Raw genomic sequence first — 21833 nt, 5'->3', positions numbered from 1 at the left:
TCACCCCCAGCGCTCACTGCTCTCCCCTCTGCCCTCCTCCTCCGGCCCTCCCTTCCTGACACTCGCACTGGTCAGAGCCTGGCCCCTAGGAGGCTCCGTTTCCTGGAGAGGTGTGCGGTGGTTGACCCAGCGCCTGGGTCCCCTGCCTCCACTCCCACCCCCTTCCCATCCACCTCCCCCCCCGACTCCGGCCTGATGACTCTAATGCACACGCCCTGCCTCAAGAACTCATCAGGGGATCCACGCTATTTACAAAAGCCTCAGCCCGGCCGCCGTGGCCGTCGGGGAAGTGCAAGACAGAAGCTTCGATGCAAGGACCTGGAAAACGGGGGAAATGACTGACCCTCCCTCACCGGGGGTGCCATGGAGATGATGAGAGGTCACCGTACAGCTGCTTAGCGCAGCGAGCTCCGTGTGCTCGAGGTGGCCCGTGAGGGTTTGCCACAGTCAATACTAGCAGCTCTAAACATCAGCCTGGTGTGCTCACTGTCTCCTGAGCCCGTGCCCAGGGACTGCCCCCCACAGGTCCTTGCCACACCTCACCCACTGGCACCCCGCGCCTGCCCCTCGTCGGCATCCTCCCCCACCGTGGATGCCCTTCTTCGAGTCCCTCCTCCCTCAGCACCGCATCTGGATACCCCACGCCATGCAGAGTGCTCGTGGCCCCGTCTTCGAGTTCCCACGGCATCGCTGACTTGTGTCGCACGTTGATACTAAGTGAGCTCTGGCTGCAGGCTCCCACCTGGATCCCTTTTGTCTTGCTGCCCTTGGCCATTCTTCACCAGTGGGGGGGGGGTCACTCAGCTGTCCCCCAGGGAGGTACTGAGCACCTCCCATGTGCCAGGTGCCGGGCTCCCAGCCCTACAGGGGCCTGACTCTGTAGGGGAGGCAGAGGTGGAAATTGAGACGACAAAGTGGTATCTTCTTATAGACACATAAGTTCTGAGGAAGCAGAGGCTCTAACGAGGGGCCTCCCCCCCACCGCCCGCCACAAACCCTGCTTTAAAGCTTCTGGAAGGAGACCATTGCTCTTAGGATAAACCCCATTGTCATCACTGGGCCTACAGTATCCTGCTGGATGTCACGCCCCCCGCCCGGCCCCGCCTGCCTCCTCTCCAGGTTCCTTCCACACACGCACGCCACCCCTGCCAATACCTTACGTGCAGATACACACCCCATACACACTCACACACACCCATGCTCACACCCCTTAGCACACCGACTGTCTTTTGAGTTTGCAAAGGCGCAAAAGCTCTCTCCTGCGCCACAGCCATTGGCTGTACCGTCACTTCTGCCAGGAATGCTCTCCCCACCTCCCTTAAGTCCAGCCAACTCTGGCTCATTCTTTGAATCCCAGTTTAAATACTTCCCGGGGAAAAGACGTCCCTCGCTACAGTCTGTTTCCTCTCTCAACCTGTAGGTGAACATCTAGAAATGTGTTGAGTGAAGGCCTCCTCAGTGTTTAACACAAAAGCATTCGGCTGATGAGCCGTTTGTCCCTCCCCGCCCAAGACTGTCCTCCGCATGGAAGCAGGCCCGTGTGCGTCTTGCTCCCGGCCAGTCCCCAGCCCACAGCCCACAGCCCTGGGCCTGAAACACAATGAGCCTTATTACACATTTGCTAAAGGATTGAGCAGAGAGGTTGGCCAGGCTGGGCCGGGAGGAAGGCCGTGCTGGGAAGAGAGATTCGTGTGCGCAAAGATATGGAGAGAAGACAATACGGCATGTTTGGTTTGTCGGCCGAGGCGGCTAAGGCACGGGATTAGAGGCTAGAAGGCCTTGAGCTGGGGCCCAATGGAAGAGGGTTTGGCTATCCCCGAGGAGCTTAGGTTTAACCCGCAGGCAATAGCGAGTGAGGGGATCCGGTTTGTATTTTAACAAGCTCACCCTGATGGCCTTGAGGCGGTCAGGACCCAGAGAGGGCAAGACCCACCTCAAAAGCGAGGAGACCAGAGGCCGTGGCTCAGGAGGAAACGGAGACCGTGACCGGGTGGCTGCGGAGGGATGGAGGCCAAGGCAGAAGCGCAAACGAGTGCGCCTTTAGAGCGGGAGAGACCTCAGCTCTAGCGCTGCCCAGGACCCCTCGAGGCCCACCTCACAGAGAGCGCTCACTGTACCTCCGTGGGCACGTGGGAGCGGGCCGAGCCCTCACACTGGGTCTTCCCCAAACCGTCGCCTGACGGGACAGGCTTGAGGCCTCAAGAGCACAGAGATAGATGAGCCGTGCACACAGGCATCGCCTGCATCTTCTGTGTCCCCCACGCCCGCCCCCCAAGTTTGGCCTCAAGGTCTGGCCAGGCCCCCAGGCAGCCCTGGAGCCTCAGAGTCCCTGGCCTTGACCCAGAGCCCTCGCCGGCTCCAGGCTCTCCTAAGGAGGACACTGTCCAGAGGCGGCCGGGGACCCTCTCCTGAGGAGGCAGGGGGCTGGCTGAGATGATCTTTGACTTGGCTTCCAGTTGGGATGGCTGTAAGGGGACACCTCAGGCAGAGCGAGGCAGGCAAACCGCAGGCTCAGGCTTTCTGGGAGCCAGGAGAGGGAGAGCCTTCGCTGTGTAACCCTTTCAGCACCACGCCCAGGCAGGAGGCAGGAGCCGTCCTTTCCCGCAGCCCTTGTCCACTGGCTTCTGAGAGGTGTGTGTGGGGAGGGGGCCAGGGTTCGAATTCACCGCTACAGGCCTTAAAGAGAAGAGCCAGCTGGTGCTAGCGGCCCCGGGCTCTCTCGGTGTGTGTGGGAGGGGGCGCTCCTAGCCACGGGGTGGGGGGTGGGGGGCGGGGGGGACACGCAGGTTTCTGCCTGCAGCCGGCAGGGCTCCAGGGCCACAGGTCCCTAGGCAGGCATCAACGGTGGCTGCATACAAGGTACTCCCCCAGTTGGTGGCATCTCAGGGGGGCTGCGGCCAGCCTTGCAAGGATGAGGAGGCACAGGCAAACTGCCCGTGAGCTGGGGGCCGGCGGGCTGGTGGGGGCATGAAGCGGCGGAAACAGGAGCACAACAGCCCCCTCGGCCGGCCGGGCTCGCCCGGGGGGCTTCGTTTCGGTCCCTTCCTGGGCCCTGCTCTCGCCGTCTCCCCGCCCCCACGCTGCCCTGAGCCCGGCCCCCGCTGGGGGAATCTCTACGCCCCCTCCCCAGTCGCGGCTCGGCCCCCCGCCCAGCTCCAGCCCCGTCTCAGCAGCGAGGCGGCCTTGGCGCTCCGTGTGGGCGCGGGTCCTGGCTGCCTTGATGGGCCCTGCGAGGGGTCCAGGCCGGAGCCGGCCGCCCCGCAGCCGGGGCGGGGGGGGGGGGGGGACGTGGGCGGCGGGCGCGGGAGGGGAAGAGTTAAGGCTCGCCGCTCCCCTCCCCCGGAGGGTGTGACCGCCTATAAGAAGGCGCCGCGCTCGGCACTGGGGCTGCAGGCGGCGGCGGCGGCGGGGGCGCAGCGTGCGGCCGCGGAGAGCTCCGGCGGTCCCTGCCTCCCGCGCCTCGCGACGGTCCCACCGCCCCGGACCCCGGGCAGAATGTCAGAGGCCAGGAGGAGGGGCCGAGGCCGCGGCAGGAAGCACCGAGAGGGGAGGAAGCGGGAGCCCGAGCCCGGGGAGAAAGGTAGGGCACCTCGGCGCGCCCGGACACCCCGTTTCCCCAGGAGAAACCTGCCGCTGGCTCAGCCGCCCCGAGCGCCGCGCCAGGGCGTCCCAGGCAGAGCGCGGGGCCGCCAAGGTGACAGCCAGGCACCCGGGGGGGAGGGGGGGGCGCGGGTGCCTGCTTCGTGCGCGAGCGGGTCGCCACGGCCCGGCAGGCAAGGGACCGCACACAGGAGCTGGTCGGTGGCCGTGCGCGCCTGTCCCCGGGCTGCCGCGTCCCGCGTGGACTGGCTGCAGAGAGGGGCGTCCGCGTGGGGCTGGGGCCGAGATCAAAAGACAAGGATCGGGCAGCTGTCACTGCCTTCCCGTCCCGTCCCGTCCTGTCCTCGGAGTGTTGTGCGCTGAGCTCGCTCCCACCCATGTGCCACACCTCCAGGAGTTCTGCTCAGCCATTGGAGCAGGGGCAGCAGCGCCTGCCACCTCCAGAAGACTCGGAGGGGCTACTCCTGGGATAGGTAGTTCCCCGAGAACTGAACCGGGCGTCAGGCGGTTGTCCCTGCTCTGGTTTCCAGGAGTTACTTCCTCCGGCCCTTGGGTGCTGTTTCCAGCAAGGAGATGAAGGGATGCTCGGAGTGAGCAGAGCCTGTTCTGAGAGCCACTTTGGTAGCTTCCCTGGGCAGCTGCCGGGTGAAGGAGGAGGGCTCCTCCTTCAGTGATGGGAAGCCTGACCTGGGCCTTCTCAGGGATGGGCCTGAGGTGTGCAGGTCCTCCCCTCTGGAAATAGGCTTCTCTTATTGGGAGGCAGGTGGGAAACCTCCGATTCTCATTTTTGCTTCTGCAGGCAAGCCTTTTATTCATGTCTATTCGGTACTAGTCAGCGGCCCGGCCTGTTCCAGGCTTCATCGCCCTTCAATCCTCATCATAAACCGGGGGGGGGGGGGGTAGGTAGGTGGTCCTACCTCGGTCTTACAGAGGGAGCAGCTCAGGCTTATTGAGGCCAGAGTCACAAAGTAGCTCTTGGGACTTCAAATCAGCCTTTCTGGACCATGATGCCTATTTTACTGGACCTCTGTCCCTCACCAGAGTTCCTGCCAGGGCTGCCGCACAAAAAGGTCTTCAAAGGGGCACTGGACTGGGAGTTGGGAGACTTCCGTTGTGGTTGAGAATCTGGCTGAATTCCTATCCTTTTCTGAATTTCCGTAAGAGGAAGAAACAGGTAGCAAAAGGTAGCCTCTGAGGGTTCTTGATGGCGAAGAGCCTCGGCGGTAAACGCTGCCTTCAGCGCATGTGAACAAAGGCCCTGAGGGAATTTAAAGTCCAGCTGTGTCCTCTTCTGCACAAAGAAGGTCCCTTTGCCCGCTGCTGCTGGGCAAGGGTGACGAGGAGTCCTCCGTGCCCAACCCTGTGGCTGAGGGCTAGGCTCCTGTAGTGTGGGGTGACCTGCAATCTGAGACCTGAGGGAATTCAGGGTTCCTGTTTTCAGGATCCAAATTCACTCCTCTTCTCCCCAGCCCACCGTACACATCCTAGTATGGACGCCTTGGAAGGCTGGCTAGGTCAGGGCACCCTCCCAAAGTCAAGGTTGCAGGAGCTGAGCTGGCAGCCAGCTTCAGGGGCTTCGGCAGGTGGGAAGGACTAGTGCGGGGAAAACGGGCAGCTGTGGAGGATACAGGTGCTTTGGGACAGAGGTGGGAGGGGGCGCTCCCGCAGGCCTCCCAGTGATCGCTTCCCGCATCATCTACTCCTGTGAGAAAGTCCTTCTTGATGTCCAACTATAATCTTTTCCAGTCTTCTCTTTCCTGCTTCCCAGTGGGCAGCTCTTCAGAATGCTGCTTTCAGGGAGTTGGCGGGTCAGCAGATATCAAACAGACCCACGGCCTGAGCTAGAGGAATTTTGGAGACCTGGGATGCTCTGGAGTAGGGGGCAGCCATGCTCTGAAACAAGATATCAGGAGAAACCATGTCACGGAGAAGCAACAGCTTAAATCCCTGCTGTGCGACTGGGCGAGGCCAGGGTCCAATTTCAGAACCAGTAGGATGTGTGCATAAGCCAACAGTGGCCTACAGGGCTGCAGGCTTCCTTCACAACTGCCCCCCGGGGGTCCTCCTCGTGCACGCTCAGAATGCCCCAGGCAGGGGGAACGCAGACGCTGGGCAGCTGGGAGAGGGGTCTTAGGCAGGGCCAGGCCATGTCTGGTTGAAAGCTTGGGAGGTGCCAACATGGGGCGAATACCCAACTTATCCACTAAACCTTCAGCTTAGATGGGGAGGCAATCCGGAGAGTGGGAGAGAGAAAAGAAGGAGGGGGGACATTAACTGGCTCCCCTGTCCCTGACCACACACCCGGCAGCCCCCATCTCCTCCTTGGCAGAGAGGGTACTCAAACGCCAGCCGGCGCAGGGAAGCGGCAGGTGTCGCTGAACTGCAGGGGTGAGCTCTGCTCCACGGCAGAGTTCATGGGCCTGACACCTGGTAGCCCCTACCTGGGGCTGGGTTCCCCCCCCCCATATCCCCTTATCCGGGGAGTTGGGGTGGCTGCTGAGCCTTGGCGGCAGTGCTTGGGGCAGGGGAGTGGATAAGCTGCTCACTCGAGTACCTGGGGTCCAAGCCTCCGTGGGGCCGCAGCCTCTGCCCACCCCCCCTTCTCTCTGGGCCTCTGCTCTGCTTTCAGCTCCCACCTTCTCCAGGGCAAGGGCAGCACCTCAGCCCTGCCTCCGAGACTGGGGAAAGAGGGCCTCCAAGAAACTGATAATCCCGGGAGGTGCTGGGTGGTTTTGAAGAAGGGCTGTGGAATTCGACTCGAAATCTCTAGCCTTTTCCGTGTGCCCTGGGAAGGACGGGCCAGGGTGCGACAGAAACCCACCGTTAGCACCCCGGTGTGAACTGGATCCCTTGTCTGGCCACAGGAGGGCAGGAGGCAGGCTTTGGTCGTCACGGGGCATGAAGGTGGATTAGCATCACTAGCTGAGAGCTCTGGACACATCTCATCTGAATGCGTGCAAAGAAATCCTTGTGAGGCTTTCTCTTTCATCTTTCCTGCCTCCCGCCCGCGGTAGAGATAGCGCCCAGACTTGCAGGATCAACTCCCGTCTCGAGGCTGTCCAGGGCCAGGTCAGAGGTGGCCATGTGCCTGCCTGTGTGCATGCGGCTGAGCCACATCTGGCAGCTCTTTTTGGCAGCCTCCGCCTCTGGCCTTGGCCTCTGGCTGACCCTACTGAGCCGGGCACCTGGAGCGGTCCCTCCTGGCCCTCTGGGGCTCAGCCTGTGCCTCACACTCTGCTCCGGCTCCCGGGCACCTCAGGGTTCATTAGAAACAAGAACAACAAGCCGAGAGGGACTTTGTACTTCGCGGCAGGCTTTCATCCCGAGAGCTCAAAGCAGCTCACCCAGCAGGCATCATCCGTCCCCAGCCTGGGTCCAAGACCCTCCATGGCGGGGATGAGGGGACAGAGAGCTCTAGGCTTTCCAGACCGGGGCTGGGGTCACATGGTGAGTCACCCAAGGTGGGGGGACATCGGGTGGCCAGCAGGAATGGGAGAGAAGTAAAATTGGACCAAGGGCTTCAGGCTGCAAACAGAGGGGAGAGTCGACCTGAAAGAGTCTGAACTGGGCCTCCTCCCCTCAGGGCCTCTGGGCCGTGTGGGCTCTGTGAGTCGCTGGAGGAAGCGGAATCCCTAAGTCACCCCCACTGCTGCCCTCTGCCCTCGTGCTGGGAGCTTCTGGGCCAGGTCAGACCAGCCCTGACCTCACGACGGGGCCAGAGCAAGGTGGGTGTGGAGGAAAGGGTGCCGGCCCAGCACGGTGGGGCCCCGCCCGGTCGCCAGCCCCCTCTCCCGTCTAGGTCTTCTCCGCATCCTGGCCCACAGAGCGGGCCTCGCAGACAAAGAGCGTTTTTTGGTTTTGTTTTTCTTAAAAGGCTGGCAAAGCATCGCCCAAACTTGAGACCTGGGGTCCATCGGAGCCATGAGCTGCTGTGTTTCCTACCACATCTGAGCCTGTAGCGCACCATTTATGACTTAGAGGCGAGTCATTCCTCTTTCACTTCCTCCAGCCCAGGCCTGGCCTGGCCTGGCCATCCATCCACCCATCCATCCAGACTCCCGGGTCCCGGCCAGGTGGTAACCACACCAACTGCACGTGCTTCCGCTCAGCGTTGTATGTTCTGCTCTGCAAACGCGCTGAGCTCGTTTATGGGACCTAAATCAGAACTCCTGCCCTCAAGCTCAGACAGCTCCTCATACAGATACCTGGGACTGCAGCCAAGGGTAAAGCCCGAGAGAAGGCTGTGTGCTGTAGGATGAGGGAAGGAGGGGTTTGTTCCCCTGGGAGGGTGTAGGGAGGGCTTCACAGAGGAGGTGACGTTTGAGCCGAGTCTGGCTGGTGAGGTGCAATTCGCCAGGAGGAGAAAGGGCCTTCCAAAGACGTAGGGGACAGTCCATACGCCACTGGCCTGGAGCTGGGGAGGTGGAGGAGCAGTGGGGAGAAAGGAGGCAGCTGTCATTTCACTGAGCACGTAACCACATGCCAGGCCTGGTTCTCTCAAGTAGCGATATTATTTAATCGTCCACCCATCACAGGGAGAGGCCATGGCGTGCCTGTGGTCCAGCATGGATTAGTGGCAGGCTGGGACCTCCAGCTCAGGTCTGGCCCCTTCTCTGCCTTGCCGGGTACAGTCCACCTGGCTCCAGGCCCGTGCAGTCTGTGCCCCTCAAGACAAACCAGTGAGTAGGGGCAGAGAGGGTTCTGTTGGTCTACTTGTTGGCGCGGGTCCTTCCCATTGCACTGCTGGTCAGCTGTGCACTTCCTGGGCCCCTGGGCAGGGTTTAAGGGTGCATAGATGAGCGGGTTGAGTCCCGCCCTCACACGGAGCTTGCAGTGTGACTGCAGCAGCACCAACAGGCAGGAGTTCTTGGGGAGCCTGAGGTTTTCGTGGTCAAGTAGTCTCGCCAGAAACCAAGTTTGGTCCAGATGGCCCAGGACGATCTAGCATCAGTCTGGGTGGTTTTCTTTCGCCCCTTACGCAAAAGGTGAATGTTTAAATTACTGAGAACCTGGTTTAACGCCGACACTTGCAACTTGCTAGAAACTCAAGTTTCTGAGCCCCACCCCTGACCTCCTAAATTACAAACTGTGGGGCTGGGGGCCAGCGCGTATGTTTTAGCAAAGCCCTGTGGTTGGCTGCGATGCACGCTGAAGCCTGAGGACCGCTGGTGGAGCCTCTTGGGGCAGAGCCACTGTACACGTCACGCGTGTGCCAGGCACGAGGCTTGGGGGGCTTCGAGGAGAAGGGCAAAGGGAGTTGCCACCTTGTGGGCCGAGAGTGAGGGGGACAGGCCTCACTACTGCTGCTGCAAGGCTGAGCCTGGCGAGGGCTGGCCCGGAGTGCGCTAGACTCACTCCTGTCGGAGGAACCTGGGAGCCTCCCTGGAGGAGGTGAAGTTGGCGTGGATCTTGGAGAATGGACGCAGTGTTGCGGGGGCTCTAAAGCAGGGCATTCCAGCTGAGGGAACCGTGTAGGCCCAAGGGGGAAGAGGAGATGCTCGGGAAATCCAGTGCAGCCCCAAAGATACGCTGTCCGACACCGTGTTTAGGAGGTACAAAAGCAACAGGGCCAAATGGGTTTTCTGGATGTCGGGCTGGTGAGTTTAGCAGGGAGTGAAGCTACTGGGTGGGAGGCCGACCTGGGGTGCCCGAGCTACCCTCGAGGCATCGTTAGCCACCTCCAGTTTGTGGAAGGGTGGCCAGAGGGGCGGGCACAGGGGTTCCTGCTGCAGGTACAGCTGACTGGGCAGGACGTGTGGTCATGGATGCAGGGTGGGGGGCACTGGCTTTGCCTCAGGAGAGCTCACCAGCTGCCGACGCTTTAGAAGGACTCCGGAGGTTTGGGCCTGGCCAGGAGCTGTGACTTCCGGTGTCGTCAGCTCATGGGCCAGTCCCTTCACGGCACAGAGGGGCAAACTGAGGCCCAGGCAGACACGTCCACGCACCAACCAGGCAAAGGGCTTGGCAGCCACTGGGCAAGAACGAGAGTGACGGCTGCCCTGCCCGAGACATCGCCCCATCCCCCAGCTGGTCACCCCTTACCCTGGCTGTCCAGTCAGGTGGAATTTCTCCCAGGGCTCCGGGATCTCCCACCCACCCCTGGATCCCTTTGCCTGGAACACGGCCTCCCTCCTCTGGGCCAAGTCCTGTCGTGTCGCCCTGCGGGCCCAGCACAGGCTTTGCTTCCTCCGCAGAGCCCGCTCTCCCTGCCCTCAAGGTGAGGAGCGGCTGAGGCGCAGCCTCCGTGCCCCCCCCCCCACCCCTGCAGCACCGATCCCACTGGGGGCAGTGCCCCCGCCGGGTCACAGGTCCCTCGGCACCTGACGTGCCCCGAGTGTTTAGTACACACCTGAGCAAATGCACCAGGGTGGCCGCTGTCAAGCTCTCTGAGCCCCGCACACGGGCACCTCGCCCGCCCCTTCTGCTGGCAGGGGGACAGTCGCAGGAAAGGCGCTGCCCTGGCTGAGCTTCCTGCCAACATCCAGGGGCCCCTCAGTGGTTGGGCAGCCGGGGAGCCCAGCTAGAGTCGTCCTTCAGTGAGGCCCCCATGGCACCACCGGCCCTGCTGTCCTGGGCCAGCCGCCTATAGGGCCGAGCAGGAGGGGCAGGGCTGCGTGAGGAGGACTCCTGGGTGGCCAAGGGCCCTGGGCTTAACCTCTGGGAGGCACCACCCTCCCCTGAGCGCTTGCAGGCGTCTTGATCTGGGCCACTCGGAGGCACCCATGGGCCACAGCCCAGCCTCACATTATCAGTTCACTGGTTCAGCCAGTGAGCTGTGAGCGCCCGCTCAGTGCCAGACACCAGGAGGAGAGCCATGCTCCCCCTCGCCCCCTCTCCAAGGTCCCCACGGCCTAGGAAAATAAGAACCCGGTTTGCTCCCAGCCCAGAAGGGCAGATGAAATGCTCAGGGAGTGTGAGGCAGAGGCTGCCCTGGCCTGGGCGTTAGAGGCGGCGGCGGCATCAGAGGAGATCTCGAGGGATTTAGATTAAAACTGCCAGTTACGAAGCTTGCGCTCTGTTCCAGGCACTGTGCTCCGTTCTTGACATACGTAATCCCCACTTAATTCTCACAATCTTAAGAGGTGGGTGAGACTGTCCCTGTCTTACGGGCGAGGAACTAAAGGCTCAGAGAGGTGAAGGAACTTGTCTAGCTAGACAAGAGCCAAGGAAACTTCTGAAGGTTAGGCTCACCCAGAGGCGCGTCTTCCCAGTGTGCCCTGCTGCTGGGCGGCAGCTACGGCCTGAGCCAGGGCCTGGCAAACGGTGGGGGATCATGAGGCGTGAGGGCAGGTGACTGGACTCTCCCCAAAGGACAAGACCACAGAGACCCTGGGTTGTCCCAGATGCCAAGGTGACCAAGAGGAAACCCAGGAGAAAGCGCGGTCTTGGGAGAGAAGATGTGGGAACTGGATTTCCACGTGCTGTACTGAGCTAGTCAATTTCCGGACAGTGACTTGCTTTCGGGCGAGTCCTTCCAGCACCCCCCCCCCCACCGTGCCCCCTCTCACTTGCCTGGACCCCAAGGACCGCATCTGAGGCCTCCCAGACCCCAGAGGGCTTAGGCCAGGCTTCTCCAAGGATGCCTTGCAGGGAGGGTGGCCAGGCCACCTAGACACCTGTGCCCAGTGAGCCCCTGGGCCTGCTTCCCTGAGTCAGGCCTGCGAAGACCCTCTCCACTGAAAGCCAGCCGTTCTTCAATTCTCGTATTTTCATCTTAAAAATCCACCTGAGTTTGACATGCTCTCCATCGCAGGGCTGTTTGTTTTAATGCAGAGGTGCTTTCCTTACTCATGAGCTTGGCAAACCCCTCAGCAAGAGGCCCCAAGGTCATCCCGTGGCTTCGCCTGCATCCCAGTTGGGAAAGCCGGTCTTGCCTGGGCCGCCAGGCGCCTCTGCGTTCCCCGCCCCCACTCCGTTTGCCTGTGACCCAGAGCATCAGGAACGACGTCATCCGGCCGGGCTGCCAAGGCGGGATGCCCCGGAGGGGCGAGGGGCTCTGGGATCCCCTCCTCACCGCTCTCTCCCTGGGTTTCCTGAGCCTGAGGCGGCCTAGGCCGGCAGCAGCAGGCCTTCTCCCGAGGGTTCTCTGGGGCCAGGGCGCAGCCTTCCCCAGAGGGAAGAGTCAGCGGAGCTGGGCGAATGGTAGTGGCCTTCTAGGATGGTCCTCTGTGCTTCGTCCCTCCCTCCACCCCCGGCAGCTAAAGAGGCGGTAACCTCTTTATTGACAATCCCTCCGCAGAGAGCTGTCTTTTCCCCATTGCTCTGAAATGGGCAGAGTGTGGATTATAGATGAGCCGGCGGAGGCCCAGAGAGGCTAAACTAGGTACCTAAGGGTGGGCCGGGCTGCATAATCGGGGGACCAGGACAACGGCCTGAACTCCAGTGTCCCTTAGTTACCACGCTCTCCATCCTCTGGAGCTGCCTTCCCTGCACCAGCTCCAAGCGTCTGTGGCCTGTGCCCCCAACACTGGTAAGAACTGGGGAGCCTGTGCATCTGCGCTGCGTAGCTCTGTCCCGGGAGGGTTCCCAGGAGGCAGAGGGCCGGGAGGGCAGAGTACTGGCCCAGGTGGTCAGGCTGGGCCCGTTTACGCACTGGCCTCGCACCGCACGGATGCTTCTGGATGGGCAGGCGGGGCTTTAAGGCAGGAACCATCTCTGGTGGCCCTGGAGCTGCCAAGCTGTGGTCCTCCTCCTTCCTCTGCTCCCTCCTTTACCCCCCCCCCCCCCCCGCCGCCTGGCCCGGCAGCTGTCTCCCCTTTCTGGTCCCATCCCCAGCCGGCCCTGGCCCCTCTTTTCTACCCTGTAGCTGAGGTTTGCAGGCCCCTGGCCTGCTGAGCCCCTCGGGCCTGGGCTGGTGCAGGGACGGGGCCTCACGTCAGGGGCCATGCTGTCCTGCTCAGACCATGGCCCTGACGCTGGGAGGCGCCTGGTACATCACAGCCGCCGAGGTGGCCAGTGGTGAGACGTGTGTGAGCAGAGGGCCCGGCCAGTCCGGGCTCCAGGCCTGGTGGCAAAAGCAGCTCAGGGAAAGCCCAGAGGCCCAGCGGGGCCGGCTCTCAGCTCGTGCTCCTCTGCGGGCTCCAGGGAGGTTAGGAGCAGGCCCTCAGTGTCCGCTAAAACCAGCTGTGCTTTTAGTTGTTGTTGTTTTTTTCTTTCTCATTTGAACTTGGAGTCTGTAATTAACCTCCCATAGGTGGCAGGCACTTGGTGGGTGGGAGTGGGGTGGGGTGGGGTTGGGGCTGGCCCGCAGTCCATCAGCAGCAGCAGGACAAGGGAGGCTTTGATGCCGCCGGGCTGGCCGCATCGTCTCCAGGTGTCGCCCTGCAAAGGGGACTGCTCAGCCTTAGTCATGAGGTGGGGATCATTAACTCTTTTAAGAGTCCGCGGCCGCTGCCCCCTGGCTGCCGGGGGGAGGCCGGGCCAGGGCCTCCTGGCTGTATGGCCTGACCGTGTCCCGGGCGCCCGTCTTGCTCTCAGATCTCTGCGGGCTCCGCACCCACCACCCACTGCCGAGAGGGATGAGGCCAAGCTGCTGGCAGCGGTGGGACCGCCTGGCCTCGGGGCTGCGGTGTGGGGAAGGAGCAGCCCTAGTTCTCCTACTGCGGCTGCTGTCTTCGGCCAGGGGCTTTCTGGGGATTCCCTGCCACACGGAGGCACAGGCCAGATCCCCACAGGCCAACCCGGGGCAGCTGAGACCTGTCTGAAGGTTCCAGGGGACCCCTCCCTCCTTGCTGGAGATCTGTTTGCAGAGACCAGGCTCAGCCTTGAGAGACCTTCCTCTCGTTGTTCTAAAGCCAAGGCGCTCTCTGCACGCCCGCGCCTCCAGACTCCCACTCCAGGCAGCCCAGCCCTCTGCTGAGGTGGCCTTGCTCCGAGAGGAAGCGACTTCTCAAGGAGGAAGGGAGCTCAGGCAGGGCTTGGTCTGAGGAGGGCACGACGGCCCGGAGGTGAAGGGAGGGCTGGCCAGCACCCCAGGACCACCGGGGCCAGCAGCGGGCCCCGCCCCCTCCACCTGCGCTGAAGCAGCAGCCCCGGTCCTGGGTGCTCCGTCACCCACGCAGTGTGTTGGGAATTTCCACCCCCTTCTTTTGAGCACAGACCTTCCTCCTGCTGCTTCTACCTGAGGCCTCTCGTCTTGCCCGCTGTGTGTGCTGGGCCTCTGACCGTCCCCTCTCTGTGCGGGAAAACACGACCCCCATGCAGGCACCCCCTTGCCTTTGGCTGCAAAGCTGAATTTGTAGAGTAGTTTATGGCTAATATCAGTAAAGCGCTGGAGAGAATTTAAGAAATTCATCTCAACAATGGGATATTATGTAGGCCTTAATGCAATTTAGAGCTCTTATTTCTAGATTTGGGGAAGTGTCTTTATAATATAGTGACCAAGAAAGTCGGCTATAAAAAGTTTTAGAAGAGAAAAGCCTTGCAGGAGGTATTTGAAAGTGTTGACAGTGGTTCTCTCTCTGGTGGGAACAGAGGGATTTCAACACGCTTTTTCCTTGTGTTGTGTACTTCTCCCGCACAGAACATGCGTCTTACGTAAGGGACAAGCTAACCTCCTTGGTGGGTGGCAGCACTTCCTCTGTACATGGCTAGGTCCCTTCGTACATGGTAGGAAGCACAGAACCTGGCACACAGTAGGCACTCAGTCCCCGCAGGGAGCCAGGCTGGCGGCAGAGAGCCTCCCCACCGAGCTGCTTCAGCCCTTGTCCTGACTGATTCCATCTGAGCAAGAAAGCCCATTTCTCTGCTTGGCTCAGCTCTGACCCCAGGCCACCCTAGGGGCACAGTACACTGGTCTCCACACCTCACACTGGCATTGCGTTCTGGGCTCTGAGCCATAAGAGGGACCCCCCAGGCAATAAAAGGCCCGGGCTCAGAGGGGTGCCCAGGCCAGGGCTGGAGCTGGCCAGGTTGCATCTCAGGCCCCATAAGCTTGTATCTTCAAGTCTGCAAAAGTCTGCCCTGCCAGCAGCCTCTTAGCCTTGTCCTGGGTGTCTCCAGGTGTCCCCAGGGGCTGCTACTGGATCCACAGGGACACGGTGAGAGAAGCAATGGTGGCTTCGGATAAGAAGCTTAAGATGCAGAAAGTAAAGTGAGATCCAGCCATTCCCCGAGAAAGCACGCCTCTGGTGCATCCGCACGACTCCTGGGCTGTCTTGGGCAGGTTGTCCCTACTCCTCGCCACAAACAGCCCGACTTTGAGGCACCAGGCCCAGAGGCCCTTGGCCGCCACCACCCTGCCCCATCCAAGGGACTTGCCCAAAGCAAAAAAAAAAAAAAAAAAAAAAAGCAGGAGTTCCCGTCGTGGCGCAGTGGTTAACGAATCCGACTAGGAACCATGAGGTTGCGGGTTCGGTCCCTGCCCTTGCTCAGTGGGTTAACGATCCGGCGTTGCCGTGAGCTGTGGTGTAGGTTGCAGACATGGCTCGGATCCCGCGTTGCTGTGGCTCTGGCGTAGGCCAGTGGCTACAGCTCCGATCAGACCCCTAGCCTGGGAACCTCCATATGCCGCGGGAGCGGCCCAAGAAATAGCAACAACAACAACAACAACAATAACAACGACAACAACAAAAAGACAAAAAAATAAATAAATAAATAAAAAGCAGCCTGTTCCCAAAATCCTATTCCTTTTCAAAACAGGCATCCTTGGCTTTCAGGGACCATGAACTATGATACCTATGAACAGGGACTAGAGCTAGACGCTGCTAGGGCAGGAGACAGTTTCCAGGATCTCAGATGATGCCCGTGAGGAATTGTTACGAGACAAAGACGACTCTGGGGAAAGAGCACAGCGGGATCCAGACGTCTTGTTAGCAGGACTCCAGTGCAGTCCACGTACATCGTCTTAAAGTTTCTAGTAGGTACAGAAAACGAGGGTGGGGGGAAGCAAAACAAGCCCAGACTCCTCATCCTGGCTCACGCAGCCCCACGGCAGTCACCTGCCTTATGGAATCTTCTAGCCACCTGCACTTCTTCTATCCCTTGAACTCACTGAGCTCCTTCCCACCTCAAAGCCTTTGTCCAGGAGCTTGTCACTGCCCCGTATTTCCAGAGACTGTGGGCTGTTATCTCCCTCCTCCCCCTAAGGCGGGCCCCCCAAGAGCAGGCGGCTTGCCTGCCTTATTCACTGCTGCGCTCTCAGAGCTGGACCAGTGCTGGCATGCCGTGGGGTGAATGAATGACTGACTGAATGGGGAGCAAGGGATCCGGAAGGGGTTGTGCCGAAGGGAGCAGACTATCAAGGGGTGGCTGGCAGGTCACACAGGCTCTCACTGGATGGGGTGGGTTCCTTATGACCCCAAGTGCTGTCCTGGATTTTCTACTGACAGCAGAGAACGACCTTGAAGCCCCCAGGCCCTCTGAATTGGGCTGGTGCCTGCCGTTTCCAGGTCAGACTCTGAAACCATCCCCGCCACCATGAAGCGGTGGCCACGGGCTTAGGGCTCCGTTCTGTGCCTGGACTCGGGGAGCGTCACCACCACCCCAGCTCACGGGGAGGAAGGTGGCCTGGGGTGGGGCCAGGGAGGCTCCCTGGGCTCCGAACTACAAGGAAGGTCAACGCCTCCCAAGCAGGGGAAGGAGGCTCCTCAGAACCCGAGAAGGGCTGTGTCCCCAGTTCTCGATCGAGGAGGGGGAAGAACCAGGTGGGAGGTCACCAGATGACCAAGACGTCAGATTGATTCCTGGGTGCCAACCCGCCCTTGGGGCAAAGCCACCCGTGAAGATGAGTTCGGTTTACAGCCAGTCCTCGAGCTCTGCGCTCGCCATGTGGCCTCTTGCCTAGAGCACGTTACCCATGTGTTAGGTATTTTGAAAACCCACACGCCAGGACCCCCTCTCCCAGGTCCTGCTTCAGAATGTCCAGGACATGCCGCAGGCACGTTCATACTTTTTAAAGCTTCCCACGTGGTTCTCATTTGCATCGAGTGTTGGTAACAGCTGGTGAGGAGTGACTGGCACCCTGGGAGCGAGCAGGTGAGGGAGCAGAGGCTGTAGGGCAGGGGGAGGGAGCCGAGGCCGGACGTCACACTAGAACAGCGAAGTTCCAGAAGGTCCCACAGGTGGGTCGATACACGCAAAACCTCCAGTGTCCAAAACATACATAAAACATCCAACACCAGAAAGGGTTAGCGGTAGGAAACCAGGGCAAAAAAACCCTGTCACAAAACAGGAGTAGCCTTAATGTTTAGAAAGGACTCTACAGGTCAGCGAGAAGATGAGCACCCAAAAGAACACCAGTACAGACAAGAACAGGCAATTCACAAAAATAAGCCGATACACTTCTGAAAAGCGGTCAGCCTCACCAGGAGTCAAATACATGCAAATCCAAACAACAAAGAGGCGTTATCTTTTGCCTAGTTAATTGGCAGAGATTGGATGCATGATAATATCTGGCGTTGGTGAGGGTGTGGAAAAAACAGGCACTGTCATTCACCGGTGGGAGTGCAAATTGGCGTGACCTTTCCAGAACGCAATTTGGCAACGTGTGAAGCCAAGGGAGACGGCGTGCGCTTCTGACACAGCAATTCCACTTTTAGGAAGACGGCCTTAGGAAATAACCGTGTAGAATAATAATAGCCGGCCTGTATTAAATGTTCGGTGCCTGCCAGGCTCTACATGCCTTATCTCATACGCTCCTCACAGCCGTCATCTCATGAGGTCAGGGCTGCTTTTGAATCACTTGTGGGTTTTTTTGTTTTGTTTTGTTTTGTTTTTTTTACAGATGAACAAAATGAGGCCCCAAGGGATTAAGACAATGATGCGAAGACACAGAGCTAAGGAGTAGCAAAGCCTGGATTTGAACCCAGGCACTGTGAGTCAGGAGTTTCCATGCCCGCACAGCCGCATACACTGAACATGTGCAAAGGATAGTGTGCACAGGATATCTACCCTGGATGAGGCTGCAAGGAGGGTCCAAGAGACTCGTTTGGAAGGGGGGAGGGGTGGCAAGGAAGGGGACAATGTCAGCTGGAGGCCCCACCATAGGAACTGGTTACATAAATTATGATGCACCCATATGGGAATAGTATGCAACCCTGAAAAGGCTACAGGGGAAAAAATGTCAATACTAGCGGGGTTTGTCTAGGCATCGAAGATCTCTGAAGGGGTAGAAAAGAAAACCGGTTGCCTCCTGGAAAGGCGGCCATGTGGCTACAGTCACAAGTCAGGAGACTTGTTTTTTAAGCCACATGTACCCTTTTTCACTTCTTGAATTTTGAACCATGTGACTATGTTATCTGTTAAAATTCTCTCTCTAAATACATACGTTGTAGAACTTTTTTCCCCCATAACTATTTCCTTGAGATGCTACTAAGGGTTCCCCCCAAAAGCTCCGAGACCCTAACTTGGAGTCAGGCTGAAGTCCATCAAGACAGTTGAGTCTGTCCCCACATGTTCCCCCAACTGACGGGCTTTTTCTCAAGTCATCATTTCTGGACAGGGATGTCCTATCGAAGTTGAGGAGACATTAATACTGAATATGCCAACTTGAAAAGCTTGCAGTGTTTCATTAAATGAAAGGAGCACGCTACTGGCACTTTGCTTAAAAACAGGCGTGGGAGGGGTGTATTCTGCTTGTGAGACCTGGGATAACGGGTGGCTTTGTTTTCTTTTATCCATCCGTGTTCCTAAGGTTTCTAAAATGAACAAAGTCACTTCGCAAGTACTGTATTTTGAGTCTACGTATACTCTTAAGCTTTGGGAGCCCCTTCTCCCCACACCCCCCACTCTCATCACCTCCCCACTCCAAGCAGCAGCACTGGGTTTGGCTCAGGGAGGGGCCTGCAATCCAGAGCCGGGCCCTCTGTCCTGTTTTCATCCAGAGCTAGTTTGGGCTGTTGCTCTGGGCTGCTGGGGGGAAGCACCAGGGGCCTAGATGGGGCCAGTCGGTCCTCAGACACCCCCCTGGCCGCAGCTTCACCTCGGCCCTCTGTTCCTTAAAGAGAGGCTTCAGGGCTGCAGAGGCAGATGCCAGCCTGTCCCGAGCCGGTACCTCGCAAATCCCGACACTTGGGCATTGTTCCCGGCTCTGTGGTTGCCTGTGTGACCCTGGCCAAGTTTCTTGACCTCTTTGGAGTCTCCTCTTCACCCTCCTGTCAGCAGGGACATCTGCCTTCCAGAGCTCAGGGACCAAGGGAGAGCATGCGAGGGCCCCGGGCACCCCCTCAAGGCCGTCCCGGGGGAGAGCACCATCGCACCCTGCCATCACCTTTCCAGGAACGGAGCACTTTTTCTTCCTGTTTTTAGGTTGCTGGGGGATAGGGAGCAGGAGGTGAAGCAGGGGAGACCAGGGCACATGGAAACAGAACGGTGTTCGAGTGGGAGAAGCCCCTTAGCTCGGCATCTGCAGCCCTGCAGCCCTGCCTGGGCCTCGCCCACCAGTGTAGCCCAGGCTCCGTCCCCGCCCAGCCACCCCGCTTCACCCCTTCAAGGCGGCCCCCCTCCTCCAGACCACGCATGATTCTTCTAAACTGCAGCGCTGACCCTGCCGAGCCCGGCCCCCTCCCTTCCCCTTCTGGCCCAGCCTTCAGCTCTTAGCGGAGTGAGCGCTTCTGTCCAGCCTAGGCTGGGGCCGCTCCTCAGGCGTCAGCAGCCCCCCGCCTCCATCAGCCACGCTGTGGTGTCAGTGCCGGGGTCCAGCGCCCCTGCCAGACTGAACTTCCTGAGGGCAGGACCCGTGACTGTATCCTCTGGGCCCAGCAGAGGCTTAGGGTCTTGGGCAGGGGTTAGATCGTGAGTGCCGTAGTCAAGGAGACCTGGGTTTGAATCCCAGCTCCATCACCTTGGGGAAGTGGCTTCACCATGCCGGGCCACAGTTTTCCCCATCTGGAAATGGGTTTGATCATCGCAGGGAACTCTGAGCGTTATTTTATCGGCTCAGGTAGAGAGCGCCCCGAGTACCATTTGAGGCATGAGGGAACCCACAACCCCAGGCTTAGGGAGGTACCCACCCCGACATCATCACAGACGCTCTGCAAAGGCTTGCCGATCTAGACTAGGAAAGGACGGCAGAAGGGGGGCCCCCAGGCTCCCCCCTTCACCTCTCGCAAGACAGTGGACCTGCCTCAGCTGCTCATGCTTGGCACTGCCCCCCGCCACCACGCTCACCTCCCGCCTTGTACCCCCACAGCCACCCGGCCCAAGCTGAAGAAGATGAAGAGCCAGACAGGACAGGTGGGCGAGAAACAATCGCTCAAGTGCGAGGCAGCAGCGGGGAACCCCCAGCCCTCCTACCGCTGGTTCAAGGACGGCAAGGAGCTCAACCGCAGCCGCGACATTCGCATCAAGTACGGCAACGGCAGGTGAGCAATGTCCCTCCGTCCCCCCATCCAGCTGTCCTCCTCCTTCCTGGGAGGGGCCTGAGCTGGGAGGAGCCCAGGCTGTGCCCCCAGATCCACCCCTGGAGCCTGTTCCAGTCAGTGCCCCCTCATCTCCACGCCCCGTTTCTCCTGGCAGCTCCAGTCCCTCAGGGGGACATCGGCCCCGTGTCTTGCAGGCGGTCATTGCTTCATTAATGTCCCGGGACGGTTGAAGGCGATGATGTCATTTTTAACTGTGGAGGTCCCCCTCTTATCCCCAAAACCTCTCCAAGGACCTGCCAGTGTCTCAGAGCCCCACTGGGCAGCCTTTGGGGAAGGACTCGGACTTCAGAATGTTTCTGGGAGGTCACATATGAGGAGAGGCTCAGCAGGCGGTCAGGGGGCAGAGAGCCAGGTTAAGGGGGAAGGGCCATGGCTTTGGTGCCAGCAGAGTCTGTGCCTCAGACAACCCCGCACCCTGGCACAGGAATCCTCCTCTTTGCTGGCTGGGGGAGCGTGGCCCGCTCTCTGCTCCCTGGGCCCCGACTTCCCTCTCTGGCTGGGCACCCCCAGCCTTTCCTGCCCCTGTAGAGGAGCTGTCATTTCCTCAACCGCCCCAAAATGCAAATGAAGATTTTAAGAGGACCCCACCCCCGCTGCCACCACCTGCCCCACGTCAGCAAGGGATGGAAAGGTGGTCTGGGCTCAGGCTGCTCCCGGTTTGCCGTGTGGCCCGGAGCGCACCCCACCCTGCCCTGAGCCTCAGTCTCCCGAAACTTTAGAAGAGGGGCTGGGGAGGTGCTTCCAGGTTGACTCGTTCCAGTAACGGGGAGCAAAAACAGGACTGGTCACCCTGGAAGGCAGTCTAGGCAAAAACAAAGTCATTTAAGAAGGGTCTGCTTGTGCTCAAAGGCTTGTGGCTGAAAGACTGCTGCTTTGTCAGGGAGACCGGCAGGTGGGGGCCCCAGTCTACAGAGTTCGCAAGAAATGCAGGCTGCCCATCGAGCTCCCCTCCCGAGCCGCCTCACCCCTGCCGGCCAAGGCTCCAAGGCCCAGAGAGAAGAGCGGACAGGCTTCCGGAGCCGTGGGGGCCCGTCTCCCTCCCGCCACTCGGCTGGGACAGCAGAGGTCAGAGCAGGGTTTGTCCTCGCCTCAGTCGAGGACGTGGGGCGTCCTCATTCCATGTCCCTCGCACTCACCGTCAGAGCCCTTGTGCCACCAACTCACTCCTTCCTCTGATGACTTAGCCCGTCTCTACCAGCAAAGCACCAACTGCGTCTCTGCTAAGAGCTGTCCCTCCACCCATGCTTGCCCATCGTGCTTCTTCCCTCCACCGCCACGTGGAGAGAGTTTCGTGCCCGCTGATCCCTGCAGCTGTGGCTTCTGACAGACCCGGGGACCTCAGAGCTTCCTGGCCGCCAGGCCTCTCAGCAGCTGTTGGCCTGAGTGCCACCTGCTCCCCTGGCCCTGCCATCCGCCTCCTGGCCCCCTTGTGCCTCCAAGCACCGTCTCTCAGGCGTCATGAACGCTGGCACCTTCCTGTATTTGGGGCTTCACTCTTCTTCCTCCCCCCCGCCCCGGGGCGGGGGGGGATTTCACCCTCTCGTGTCTGATGACCCCAAACCTCCATCTCTACTTTGATGGCTTTTTCTCTTTCCCGAGTTCCAGAGCCAGGCTGCCAGCTACACCCTCGGATTACCAGCCCTGAGGTGCTGCAGAGACACCTCTAAGCCAGACCACCACAGTCTAGCCTCTCCAGCCCTGCCTCGCCCTCCTGCGCTCCCCCTCTCAGATGTGGCAGAACCAGACTGCCCGCTGCCCAGCACCCGCCCCCCGTGCCACGGACACCACATCTCCCAAAGGAGGCACCCTCCGCCCTGCCTCTGGCCTCTCCCTCCCCTGTCTCACTCTTGGCCACCCCCTACCTCTTCTGGC

The 21833-nt window shown here is 60.1% G+C and overlaps 1 protein-coding gene across 3 annotated transcripts in view; it reads left to right on the top strand.

The window, feature by feature from the left end:
• The window catches only part of NRG2 (neuregulin 2), a 163527-nt gene that overhangs the window by 108599 nt on the left and 33095 nt on the right, over nucleotides 1–21833 (top strand). For all 3 annotated transcript variants that reach the window (XM_047778789.1, XM_047778790.1, XM_047778788.1), the window contains one exon: nucleotides 19730–19901. In XM_047778789.1, the coding sequence (XP_047634745.1) occupies nucleotides 19730–19901 (172 nt within the window). The remainder of the gene's footprint in view (nucleotides 1–19729; nucleotides 19902–21833) is intronic.

This window comes from Phacochoerus africanus, chromosome 4 (assembly GCF_016906955.1).
Source record: "Phacochoerus africanus isolate WHEZ1 chromosome 4, ROS_Pafr_v1, whole genome shotgun sequence".
NCBI lineage: Eukaryota > Metazoa > Chordata > Mammalia > Artiodactyla > Suidae > Phacochoerus > Phacochoerus africanus.
This window is presented reverse-complemented; position numbering and strand designations above follow the sequence as displayed.